This window comes from Mus pahari, chromosome 15 (assembly GCF_900095145.1).
Source record: "Mus pahari chromosome 15, PAHARI_EIJ_v1.1, whole genome shotgun sequence".
Taxonomy (NCBI): domain Eukaryota; kingdom Metazoa; phylum Chordata; class Mammalia; order Rodentia; family Muridae; genus Mus; species Mus pahari.
Window position 1 is genome coordinate 76,750,967 of NC_034604.1, and position 12,628 is coordinate 76,763,594.

Sequence of the window (12,628 nt, forward strand, 5' to 3'; positions counted from 1 at the left end):
GAAATGACAAAAGCAAGAACTTCACTCAATGACTGAATGGAAAAACTGTCAGATGATAGTAAACAAAACACTCACAAGCCAGCCATACAAGTCCAAGATCCCCGGGTCTGGGCCGCCTGAGGCCTAGCCTGCTCCCTGGCCAGGAAACCCCCGGATGGGCCCAAGAAGCTGAAGGCAACTATTTCTAACAGTCTGGAAGGATCCTCTAAAAGAATTACCACAGCCTATCGATGGACCAAACAGCCGCCATGGAAGGACTGAACTTGGAATCCTCAACACCCAGTGGAGGTGAACATGTTCATTATCGCCTTTAAACTTGTGACTCTTCTCATCTGAATGAAGCATGCCAGCAGCATACACATCATGGATGATGTGTCTGAACAGACCTGTTGTTGGTTGATCACATAAGCAATACCTCTTGTGGTTGAAATAGCATCTTGAAGGGAAAGTAACGACAGCCACGACAATCTCTGTAAATCAAGAACTGCGTGTGGATTTATTTTACATTTGAGAAAACAGTGGATTTAATTGTGTGAACCAAAATGGACTGTACAATATTAATGACGGGACATCAAAATGTATAATTAATAGTGCACTGCTTGCTCTGGTTTTTTTTCATTTATTTATTTTTGTCTGATAGTTCTCTGAGTTCATGCATCTGAGAAGATGCAGGTGCAGGTAAAATTTTCTCTATTTAAATCAAGCTGCAGGAACTAAATTTTATCCAAAAATTGTGGTTTTACATTATATACACAGAAATTTAATATAAAATGACAATATAAAAAGTTAAAAGAGAAAGCATACAGCCAGAAGGTACAAAGAAAGTTGGGTAGATTAAAATGATATGATATGTAACATACAGGCGTGTGTAAGCTGATGCTGGCAGTTTACAAGGAAAGAATCCAACATTTGCCCCATTTTTTTTTTTTTTTGGTTTTTTTTTTTCTGTGGGTTTTTTTTTTTTCATTTACCAATGCATCACGCTATAGAAAGGTCAGCTGATACCAAAGCTTACATTTGTAAATAACTATAAACTGCAGTATTTTACAGGAAAAAAAAAAGAAATAGCATTTTTTACACTTTTTTTTAAATAATAAGCTTGCATACTTTTTTTTTGCCAAAAGTGGCATTTTTCAGCATCCAGAGGGTTTGGGCATAGTGGCGACTGGGGTGTTCGTTGGTTTTGTTTTGAACATATAAAGTTGTGGCTTCCTAACCCCATGAGTCCTAGAGAGCTTTCTGTCTCCAACCGCTGCATGCATGTCTTGTCACAAACCAGTCCTGCATACAAAAGCTCATTTTTTAATTATTAAATAAGTTTTGTGTCTGACACAGCTTTTGATCTGAATGAAATGCCTTTAAGCGCCTTTCCCCCCTTTTTTCTTTTTTTTTTTTAATTTCTTTTTTTTTTTTTTAATTTTTGAGTGAAAGGCACAGAGATAAAGTCCTCAAAGGGTTAAACTTGACACTACCAGGTCCTGTGACCTTTATTGTCATGGCAACTTTGTAATTTTAGGATGTCTCTTTATCGCTGCTATTTGTATCTTTTTCTTTACTGCTAAACAATGTCTCCAAAGCGTGCCCCCACTATTTCCTACAAAAGATAGCTTAACAACAAGAACGGATGCTGAAAATAAAGGTCAGACTTTGACTCACAGAAAGAAAAAAAAAAAAGAAAAATAACATGCACAGATCAGACAAAGAGCATATAAATATAACTACAAAATATGTGTGAGAAAAACCAAGTCCAGATAGGCAGGTCAGCAACAAAGGGGAGACTGATTTCCGAGGTTCAGGCCAGGCCTAGTGCAGCACAAGAGGGTGTACAGTACTCTGCAGCCACCTGCACCCCTGCACACTATTGCTTCTCCAGCTCCGTCACGTAGATCAGGTGGTCCTCCGGCGACTTGCCGTGCGTCTTACTAAGGTGCAGTTTTACTGCGTGCTTGCTCGCAAAAGTCCGGTTGCAGAGCTTGCACTGGAATGTGGAGCCCAGGTCTTCCTCGGAGGAGCCCAGTGGGCCCAGAGTCTTGTTGGTGAGGGCTTTGGAGACAACACTCTGCTGCTCTTGGATCTGACTGAGTGGCAGCTTGGAGAGGTCCTTCAAGCTGAAGCCCAGGTGCGTCTCCAGGTGACTGACGTACGTGGAGGCAGTTCTGAACTGAGAGGCACAATCATTACAAAAGAAAACAGGATGCCCTGTGTCGAGGTTCTTAAGGAACTTGGTTCCCCCTGTCCTCCGCAGCTGGTACTTCACGTTGGCCAGCCAGTGACTGATGGTGGTCATGGAGAGGCCCGTGAACTTGGAGATGTGCACCCGCTCCTGAGGGCCCAGGTCCGACATGATATATTTCCCTTCTGCCGTCTCTCGTAGGCTGGAGGCAAACTGAGCCTGCAGGATGAGCAGGTGTTGTGGGTTCCAGTTGGACTGGCGCCCCTTTCTCTTGTGAACAGGTGACAGCTCATCCAGGGCCTCCTCAAAGCTGCTCCCATCTGCATCTGACTTCTCTGACACCGTGGAGGGTGTGGAGGACTTGGGAGTCAGACGGCCCGTGAGGTTCTTCACCATGTCCGAGATATCCATGAGGGCGCTCTCCCGCAGAGGCGAGGACACAGCATCTGCCACACCTGAGACCAGTGGCTTGTTCTTGGACTTTGTCAGATCAATGGGCTGGTCGCTGTTCTCATAGTAGTAGCGGTCGATGGCGTCAGCCTGCTTGGCAGGGGTCGTGGGGTAGACGGGCTTGTCCAGCATGCTGTTGCTGATCTTATAGAGCATAGCCAGTGGGTCCAGAGAGGGGCTCACGGGCTTGGACACCTTTCCTAGGTGAGTGTTCATGATGGACTGCAGAGCGCTCAGCGGGTTGATGAAAGAGGGCTCCGGTGAGTGGTCCGTGATAATACCCAGATGGCCGCAGCCATTGGTGACCTTGGCTTTAAGAGGTTCTGTACCATTTGGGGTGTGGGCGTCCGCTGGACTCTCCTTTTTGGCCTTCCCAGTTTCTGAATCTGAGCCCTTCTTCTGTGGCTTGTTCCCAGTCTCCTCTGTCTTGGGAAGATCTTTATTCTCCTTTGCCACAGGAGAGATGGCTTTGACAGGGGAGGTCTTCTCCTTCTCAGTGGGCCGCTCCTCCTTCTTGATGCTGACCTTGCCCGTGACCTTCTCTACTAACTCCTCCATGGCAGACACATTGCTCTTATGGGGTGGGGGCGTGAGGCTCCCTGGGGAGTGTAGGAGGGCATTGTGCTCTGTGGAGGACAATGACTTCACGCCGCTGGCGTAAGACGGCTGTATCTGCACGCTCTGCACGGCAGACTGCAGCGGCTTCATGGTGCCTGGCAGCTGATAGGCTGCATGGATGCTGGGGTACCCACCCCATGAGGGCGCCCCATTCTGGGCTTTACTGATGGCTGTGGACACAGTGTTCTCGAGTGACTTTAAGATATCTACTCCTCCCTTGGGGCTGTCATCTAGGTCTTCTTCACGCAGATACTGATAAAGGGCAGTGGGCTCAAACTTCTCCGTGGCGTCTTCAGTCTCCTCTTTGATTTTTCTCTCTGCATCCCCAGCTGACAGAGGGGCTTTCTCCTTCTCCTTCTCCTTCTCAGGCTCCTTCTTCTCTTCCGAGGCTACGGAGCCCACAGGAGAGTCCGGTTGTTTCTTGATGCTAGAGGCAGGCAGCCGGGTGTGAGTGGTTGGGGGCAAGGGGATGGACTGGATCTTTTCTTCCACCACAGGGTCCAACACCAGCTGCTTTCCTTTCTTGGAGGCAGAGGTTGTCACCTTTAAGAAATGGCCAGTGACCATCATGTGGGCTGTGAGCTGCTGCAAGGTGTCATGGGAGCTGCCACATTCCATGCACTTGAGTATCTGAGCTTTGCGGGCCTCAAACTGCCACGTGTAACTAGCACCATTCTGGTAGCCATAACGGTTGTTCGGAGTCACGTACGGGTTGGCCGTTTTCTGGTCCTTGGCTGACTCACTCAGTGCAACCTCGGTGGCCATGCCCGTGGGCTCTGGGGAACAAGGGGATGCCAGGTCCTGGAGTGCTCGCTTCTTGGTGGAAGGGACCAGTTTGGTGATAGCTGGCACGGGCTCCTTCAGAGGCACTTTCTGGTAATGCTTTGTTTTGATCATGTGGACACTGAGGTCTTGCAAGGACTCGAAGGAGTGTCCGCAGTACATACACTTCAGCACCTTCTGTGCATCCTCTTTCCCCTCCATCTCCATTAGGGAACGCTTCCTGGGCTTGGACCACCGTTTGGTCTTCTCAGAGTCCTTGTCTCTGTTGTCGTCTCGGTAGTGGCCTGTCTCGTTCATGTGCACCGTCAGTTCCACCAGCGTGTCGTAGGCCGCGCTGCAGTCTTTGCACCTGAACTTGCTGGCCCCCGTGAACACGGAGCCGTACAGCTTGTTATTCTGTCGGTAGAGCTGCACGGTGCTGAACAGGCTGGGCTCGGGCAGCAGTCCGTAGGATGACGTCTGCTGCAGCGTCTTGGCCAGGGCGGCCTGGTGCCAGTCATACCCCGAGCTGCTGCTGTTATTGGTAGCGCTGCTATGGCTGGTGCTGGTGCTGCAGCTGGTGATGGCCGTGGTGGCCGTGGTACAGGCAGTGCTGGCGGTAGTGGTAGGAGGGGTGGGGGTGGGAGTGGAACTCTCCTTCTGGCTGGCATCATTGTTGCTGGTGGCAGAACTGGACTTCTTTAAATCCAGTGCTAGGCTAGACCAGCAGGACTCTGAGAATAAGTTCGCATACACGGCTTTGATCTGTGCCAAGCTGTCCTGGGGGTAGGAGACGCTGTCTGGACACTGGGGCTCCTCCTTCTCTTCTCGGGAGGAGGAGCTCTTGAAATGGGCCAGCTGGTCACTGCCCTCGCTGAAGGGCGAGCCGTAGCCGGCGTCCTGGTTGGTGGCAGTGCTGACAGGGGAGTTCTGATAGCTCTGGGCTTCTTTGATCTCTGTCTCTTCGTTGCACGCAAATTCGCTCTCCTGAATGCCCAGAGACAGCCCACCATCCTCCGCGCGCTCCTCATCTATTTCGGCTGCCTTCAGTTCTTCCTCGGGAACATAAGCTAGGAGAGAAAAATGACCCACAGTCAGAGGAGTAAATCACCCTCAAGGACGCAGCCTCCCCAGCAGTTAGGTGATCTTTAAAAAGATGTTTTTCAGCCAGGCTCCCAGCCTACAAGGCCACCTCAACTTCAACTCCATGTGCCTGCCCATCGGACCTCAGCAAGCAGGAGTAAATCCACACTGAGGCTGTCCCCACACAGCGTGCCCTCTTGGCACAGAAGCCTCCCTACACGGCCCTTTCTAACTTGACTCTCCCTCCCTCCTGCTTCCCCAACTCCTTTCTTTCCCTCCCTCCCTTCTTCTCTTTCTCCTTCCCTCTCTTCCTTCTTTTGTACGGCCTCAAGTAACCCAGGCTGGCTTTGAACTCTTGATCTTCTCCCATACACCCCCACCCCCCCCCCGCCAGATGTTAGAGTTACAGGCATGCAGCACCCCTTCTTAAAGATACTGCTCTGGTTAGAGGCTGCAGAGAACAGGAAGTAATCCCACAGGCTCTGCCTCATTGGACCTGCCAGCCCTCTTTGATTTCTACGTGGCACATTTGATGAAACTGGGAGGAACTCAGCTCTCTCTTTAAACCAATGTATTTTTCTGGGTAATATTCTATGGTTTCCATAAGTAAAAATAGTCCTTCATGGAAAGCAGTAATATATATATATATATATATATATATATATATATATATATATATATATATATATGGTTTTCACTAAAACACAAATGCTTATCACATCATGAGTCTGCTGCCAGGACAAAGCCCAGTGTTACCCATGAAAGACTGCTCAGGGGTGGCCAAGGCCATTGCCACATACCAATACCCAAAGCAGCACCACACAACACAGCTAAAGGAAGAAATAAGGCGAGCATCCATCATACGGACAGATGTGATCATCCACGCCACAGAGCATCATCTAGTTCTAGAGAGGAAGACATTGACCCCTGACCCCGCAAAGGCCTGGGAGAGCTGTGAGGACCCTGCACAAAGGAAAATGGGCTAGTTACACAGGACAGATACCGTCTTGGGCCCTTCTGTGAGGTCTATACAGCAGTCAGGTTCACAGACCGAGTGGTGGGTGGCAGGGCAGAGTGGGGTTGGGGCGATGGGAAAGTGATGTCTCTGGCTACAGTTTCAGTGTTGTGAGCTGAGAAACGACCTAGAGTTAGGAGGTGGGGATGGTAGCCCAGCAACAGAAATGCTCTGGATGCCACTGAATAATGCCTTTAGACATGGCTGCAATGGTCACTTCCATGTTGTGGGAACTTCATCTTAATAGTTTTTAATTATGAAGGCAGTAACAGCATATGCCCCAGCCGCTGCGACAGGCCCACGCTGCCTGCAGAAGTGCAGGCTGAAGGACACGTAGGTGCCAGGGAAACCTTGATTCTTACCTCGGGTCATTTTAAAGCTTTGATGTGTGACATATCTTGGTACTGACATATTTTTTTTACTACCTTTTAAACTTATTTGAGCAATGTGCTTCTCTCTCTGTCTCTCTCTCCCTCCCCCTGCCCCCCCCCTTTCTCTGACAGAAAAACTAGGTGACCTGGTGTTTCGTGAGAAAGTAGGAAATTCAAGGTTGAGGTATTCTCCAGCAAGCCCCTATTAAAACGCACTGGCGTGACCTGAGAGGGGCGTCTCATTAAACATGATCATTCATTATCACATTATCAACGCCAAATCCTAAGGGAGTGTGGCAAAGAGCACAGGCATTTTCAGAAAGGAATGACAGGAGAGACAAAGAACAGCTCTGTGCCCCAGGGGAGGACGCCAGGGTGGGTGAAGGACCAGGAAGCTTCCACACCTGCAAATGAAAGGCTCCAGGCATCAGGGCAGGCACTCACAGAACATGAATGACCTCCATATATCCACATATACACATACATACATACACATATATACGCACATATGATGGTGCATGCACAATCACATAGTGTGTGTAAGCTCATGCATGATAGCACACATACTTCATATATATGAGCACACATATGATGACAGTACATGCATAACCACTCCACTGTATGAATACAAGCATTACAAATGCATGCATGGTCACCCTGTGCATGCAATCATACACCTGAAGGCACATGCACAGCCATCCAAACATGTAAGTTAAACACAATAATAGAACATCACTATCATTCCTGTACATATGAGAACACATGACAGCACATGCATGATCACTTCTGTTCATACCTGACATGCCATTCACAGTCATCTACATTTACAAACAAACATGCGATAGGACATACATGATCATGCCATATTGTGAACCTATATATGACCAACATGCATATGCACACATGGATGCTTACCCCGTATACAGAAGCACACACATATATATGCACACACAATGAGAGACCATTGAATCTGCCACATGAAGACATCTAAGGTCCTGCAGAACATGTGTGCCCACTGCCTTTCTACATCCAGCCTCAGCTTACCTCTGTGAAAGTCCCAAAGCAGTTTGAACATACAGATCTGGGTCCCTGTTCCACTAGTGAATCATGAAGTACAGTTCTGCTAATGCTACACCACTAGTGTGAGAAATGATCCATGGTGTGAGGCCTCGGGCTTTCTCTACAGGACCATGTGCTGGGCGGTCTACAGATAAGTCTACACCGTGTGCTGGGCGGTCTACAGATAAGTCTACACCNTGCTGGGCGGTCTACAGATAAGTCTACACCGTGTGCTGGGCGGTCTACAGATAAGTCTACACCATGTGCTGGGCGGTCTACAGATAAGTCTACACTGTGTGCTGGGCGGTCTACAGATAAGTCTACACTGTGTGCTGGGTGGTCTACAGATAAGCCTATGGCCCTCCTAGAGAATGGAAGGCTGCAACATTCCAGAATGACCGACAGACGCACAGGTTTTCATTCCGCTCACATGAGCTAAGTGTTTAAGGGATCCAGATTAGAAATGCCATGAGGCCCACTGATAAGGCCCATTCCCTTACAGGAAGCTGGGCTGAGCTGTCCTGGCTGGAGAACAGGTAAAGGGTATGGATGGATAGTTACGGATGGACAGTGGTTCAGGTCCAGACTATGCTTGTCTGGTATCGGTAGCCTCTTCCCATGTCATCCTACATGTCTGATTTCCCCCTTGTCCCAGCAGAACTGTAGCCACAGGGATGCCACCTTCTTCCTAGCCTGCAAGCCGTGGCCCCTAGACTGAGCTGACATGTAAATCACGAGCAATTCCACAACGCTAGCACAGCTGACAGTGTTGTGGGGATGTGGAAGAGAACCACAAAGCACAGGGCTCTCAACCCTAATGGCCATTCTCTCTGGCCACCACCACCCCACCTGATGGCTGTCAGCACTGCCTGTTCTCTGGAAGGTGTCTGTGGAAAAGAAGAGCTTATGTCTCAGGGGAAAATAAAGCAAGAGTGTGTCGGGGTGGGGAGGGGGACAATGGACCACCATGAAAGCTGGGCCCTTGGGGCCAAGGTACACCCTTGCTGGCTCTGTGACTGCCTCACTGTAGCTTAGAGGACTGACCCTCACTTCACCCTTAAAGGCCTGTGACCACCAAAGCCTTCCATGTCCCCTACACCTGCCGATCACGATCACCACCAGCCTGAAGCTCCTCCCACCTCACAGAGGCCACCAGCCAAAGCCTGTGCTTCACGTCAGGCACAGACAGTGTATGACAAACACATGCCAGGGGACACAGGAAGCAGTGACAAACCATCAGTAGCTTAGAAGGCTTTAAGGGCTGACTCTCTATGAGGTGGCACGAGAGAGAGAGAGAGAGAGAGAGAGAGAGAGAGAGAGAGAGAGAGAGAGAACACATATCAAATACCCAAGGCAAAAAGAAAAGAGATTTAAGAATTTGATACCTTCTAACCCAAAAACTTTGGTGTGCAGCCTAAGACGGTATGAAATGAAGCAACCATTTAATGCATGAAGATTTCCTGCACAGCATCACGGCACATTTGCCAAAATCTAAGTCTTCAATAATGGGTATCCAATACTTCAATGAGAGTATATTCCAGGACATACCTTTTATGTGCTAGAATAGTTGGCACGGTGTTTGCCATGCAAGTATGGGGATCCAAGTTCAGTCCTCAAGTTGCGTATACAAAAGAAAGGCTTTTGTAACACCCAGTGCTGGGAGGGTGGGGACAGGCAGATCCCTGGGGCTCACTTGTCAGCTAGCCTCACCTAATTAGCCTAATCAGGGGAACAGATCCTGAGGAAGACAACTGGGATTGACCTCCAGCTTAACAAGCACATACATGCACCCACATATATGCACTTGTGTACACACACACACACATACACACACACACACTCACGCACGAACACCCACACCATGCCCTAAAGACACAGCGAAAACCAAAAAAAANAAAAAAAAAAAAAAAAAAAAAACAACAACAACAACAACAAAGGCAGAACACACCGGTGTATGGCCAGCACAATAGGAAAACCTTTCACAGGGACTGTTAATGGCATATTCTTCAAGCTAATGAATACATGGGGTTTTGACTGTTGACGGACATGCCTCCTGATAAATACTGATATTTTCAAAATCTTCTCCCAAGTTTTCCATTCGATTCACATTAGTCGCTGCAGGCCATTTCTGAAATCAGTGATGTAACCTTCCCTGAGCATCCACTGGGTATGGCCATCAACAGGACCCAGGAGCACAGAGAATAACTTTTTCCTCCTGAGATGGGGGGAACAGCAGAGAGCTGCACTCATCGCTACTACTGTCCTTTAATGTTGAAGAATCCGCAGGGCTGCAGATGGCGCGGGGCTACGTATCTGCGGTCCCTCCTCTGGGCTGTCCAGCATGCCCTCATCCTCCTCCCCTGTCACTCTATTCTGTGTACACCCACAGTGGCCCCTTGGAAGACAGCTGAAGTCTTCCAGACAAGCAAGTGGGTACCCTGGTGTTTTGCGCTTCAGCTGGCCAGGTTTGGTCCAGCCTCCATCCCTGACATCATGCTCACCCTATATCCCATGCTCCTCCAGTTCCTTACGCCCCCAGACCTTCTTTTCAGCTACTTCACACTTGTCCCTGCTCTTAGTACACTACATCTATTCTCAGTCACTATTTCACCAGGACTCATGAGGAGGCACAGGTCATGGAGTGACAGCTAGGGGCAGGCATCTACCCTCCAGCCCACACCACTGAACACCTCTGCCCACTGGTTTGAGGCTGCCCTTCAGACCTTTCTCCCTTCCAAAGCAGTGTCTAATCACCCACCCTGTACCCAGCCCCACTTGTGAGAACGTCCACTTCCAAATGCAAGAGACAAACAGGGTGCTGGCATCTCCAGCTAGAACCCTAAGGATCTAAAAAACCCACAGCATTTCATTTCTGAGTTCAGCACCTGCAGAGAAAAGAGTGGCCAGTGACACAGAATAAATAAAGGCCATGAAGAGTCCCCAAGTCTGTTGCCTGCGGTCTGACAGTGAGAAGGGCTTTCCATGCCTTGACTTTAGTAGCCACAAAAGCAGGGCCTGCTCCAGTCACGGAGGAATCCCAGAGATGTCTGGGAACCAGCCCCACACCGTATTACCTGTCATGTAAAAGCAGGCCAACCTAATGACCCCGGGATTTGGGGGTGATCCAAAGAAAAAGGTGTCCCCAGGATGCCTGAAGATGGAGCCAAGAGAAACAGAGTGCTCAGATACGCACTTATACAGATCGGGCCTTATGACCACTGTGGTCCCTGCTAAGGGACAGCTAGCTGCCTTTCAGTCTGACACAAAGAGAGGGGGAGAAGGGACAGACTCAAGGCCTGTTGGTCCCAGTAGACAGGTAAGGCCAATACACACACTTGCTCCTGGGGCCCTTACTCTTCCCAAAGCACAATCCTGGTAATGGAGACACCTTTAAGGTTACAAGAATTACCATGGTCATTAAGCCCAACTCTGTGCTTGTCTGATGCTGCGGTTTGAATGTTTCTGTTCTTCTGGAATTCACCTTGAAATCTAATCATCGGGTGAGTTGATCAGGAGGGACTTTGGGAGGTTCTTAGGCTACAAGGGTGGCAGCCATGGGAGTAGGGATTAGTGCCCTCATAAAGCAAGATCCAGAATGCCGCTGTGCTCCTTCCTGCACAGGGGGACACGGTGAGGCGCTAAGACCTGCTGACACCTTAACCTGGGTTTCTGGCCTCTGAGTTGGAAAAAAAAAAGTTTTCATTGTTTTTTAATCTCACCCAGAATGTGATACTGTTACAATGGCTAGAAGGCACCAAGACATCTGCTCATCTCTGTTGCGCCCCAAAGCTGTACATGCAGAATAAACGATGCACGCTAACATGCCCAGTGGTTTACTTTCCTTGTACTGCTGTGGAAAGGTGGCCCAGCTCAACCATAGAACAACAGAACCTAGCCCTGGGACAACAGGAAGAAAATGACAATCAGCTAGCCCTCATGGAAGCTGGCCCAGTATATAGTGTCCTGATACCAGGCGTGACACGTGGCCCGGTAAATTTTCTGGGGCCCTCTCTTTTCATGCAACCTAAAGCACCGAGGAAGGCAGGCAAGCAGGAAGGCAGGAAGGCAGGAAGTCCAAAGAAGGCATGAAGGCTGCTCCCAGCAACCTCTCAAGGCGAGGGCAGCTCATTCCACCTGCGCTCTTTCCCTCACTAGTCCATGTTGTAGAGGGCTGTCTGTGAAGAAAGTGGATGTTTAAAGGTATCAAATAAAAAGCCCAGGTCTTTAGTCGCTGCTTGGTGAAACCTTACAGTGAACACCAACTTGGCTATTGTCTTACCACCTGGTGAGACTATAATCGGACCAAATTGCATGTTTATCTACACCAAATTTAAAAAAAAAAAAAAAAAAAAAAACAACAAAAACTGGCAAACATGATACTCCTGAACAGATGGCCATTATATCAAAATACATTTACTCCAAGGGACCAATTCACAAAAGGGGCTCGCACACACCTAAAGGATGGGTGTGCAGCTTCAGTTCATCACAGAATCCAGCAAAACACAACTTCCTCAGAATTTATAATTTACCGCTTGTAAAGTAACTTCACCTTTGCCACAGAGAGAGCAGGTGGTTTTAGTGAGAGTCTGAATCTATCAAGGAGGGAAAAATGCAGAGGAAGCAGAAACAGGCAAAACACATTCCTTCCTAGCCTGGAAAAAAAACATAAAAATGCAAGCAAGATATACATTAATTTGCTTGTGCGGTTTTGATTTCTCACAGGAAAGCTGACGCCCTGCTTGGCAAGGCTGAAAGGCCATTTCTGTTCCACTGTGATAGGGACAAAAATGTTTCTATCACTTCTGCAAATTTTAGTTGCTGGTAGGGACCGTTAAGGCATCGTTCTGCCGATGCATTTGACTTATAGCAGAAACCTCTTCACTTAAGCCCCAGTAGAAGCCATTCCCTAAGAACTGCAGGGTCGGTAAATAAAAACGACCTCCCCTCGCTTCCAGTTTTAATTAGGAATCCACAGGTAACTGTCCTCGAAACAAATACAATTTCTTCTTTCTCTCGCTGCCCCGGAATTCAATTTGAAATCGCTGAGAAATAAGAAGGCACATCCCAAGCTTGATCCTGATCTGCCCAGAAGCAGAT

At 48.5% G+C, this 12,628-nt stretch overlaps 1 protein-coding gene across 1 annotated transcript in view; it reads right to left on the reverse strand.

Annotated features, from left to right (window-relative positions):
- Positions 1–471: 471 nt before the first annotated feature.
- The window catches only part of Tshz1 (teashirt zinc finger homeobox 1), a 74,825-nt gene continuing 62,668 nt past the window's right edge, over positions 472–12,628 (reverse strand). The window contains exon 2 of the mRNA XM_029547260.1: positions 472–5,073. Within this exon, the coding sequence (XP_029403120.1) occupies positions 1,859–5,073 (3,215 nt within the window). The 3' untranslated portion in view covers positions 472–1,858. The remainder of the gene's footprint in view (positions 5,074–12,628) is intronic.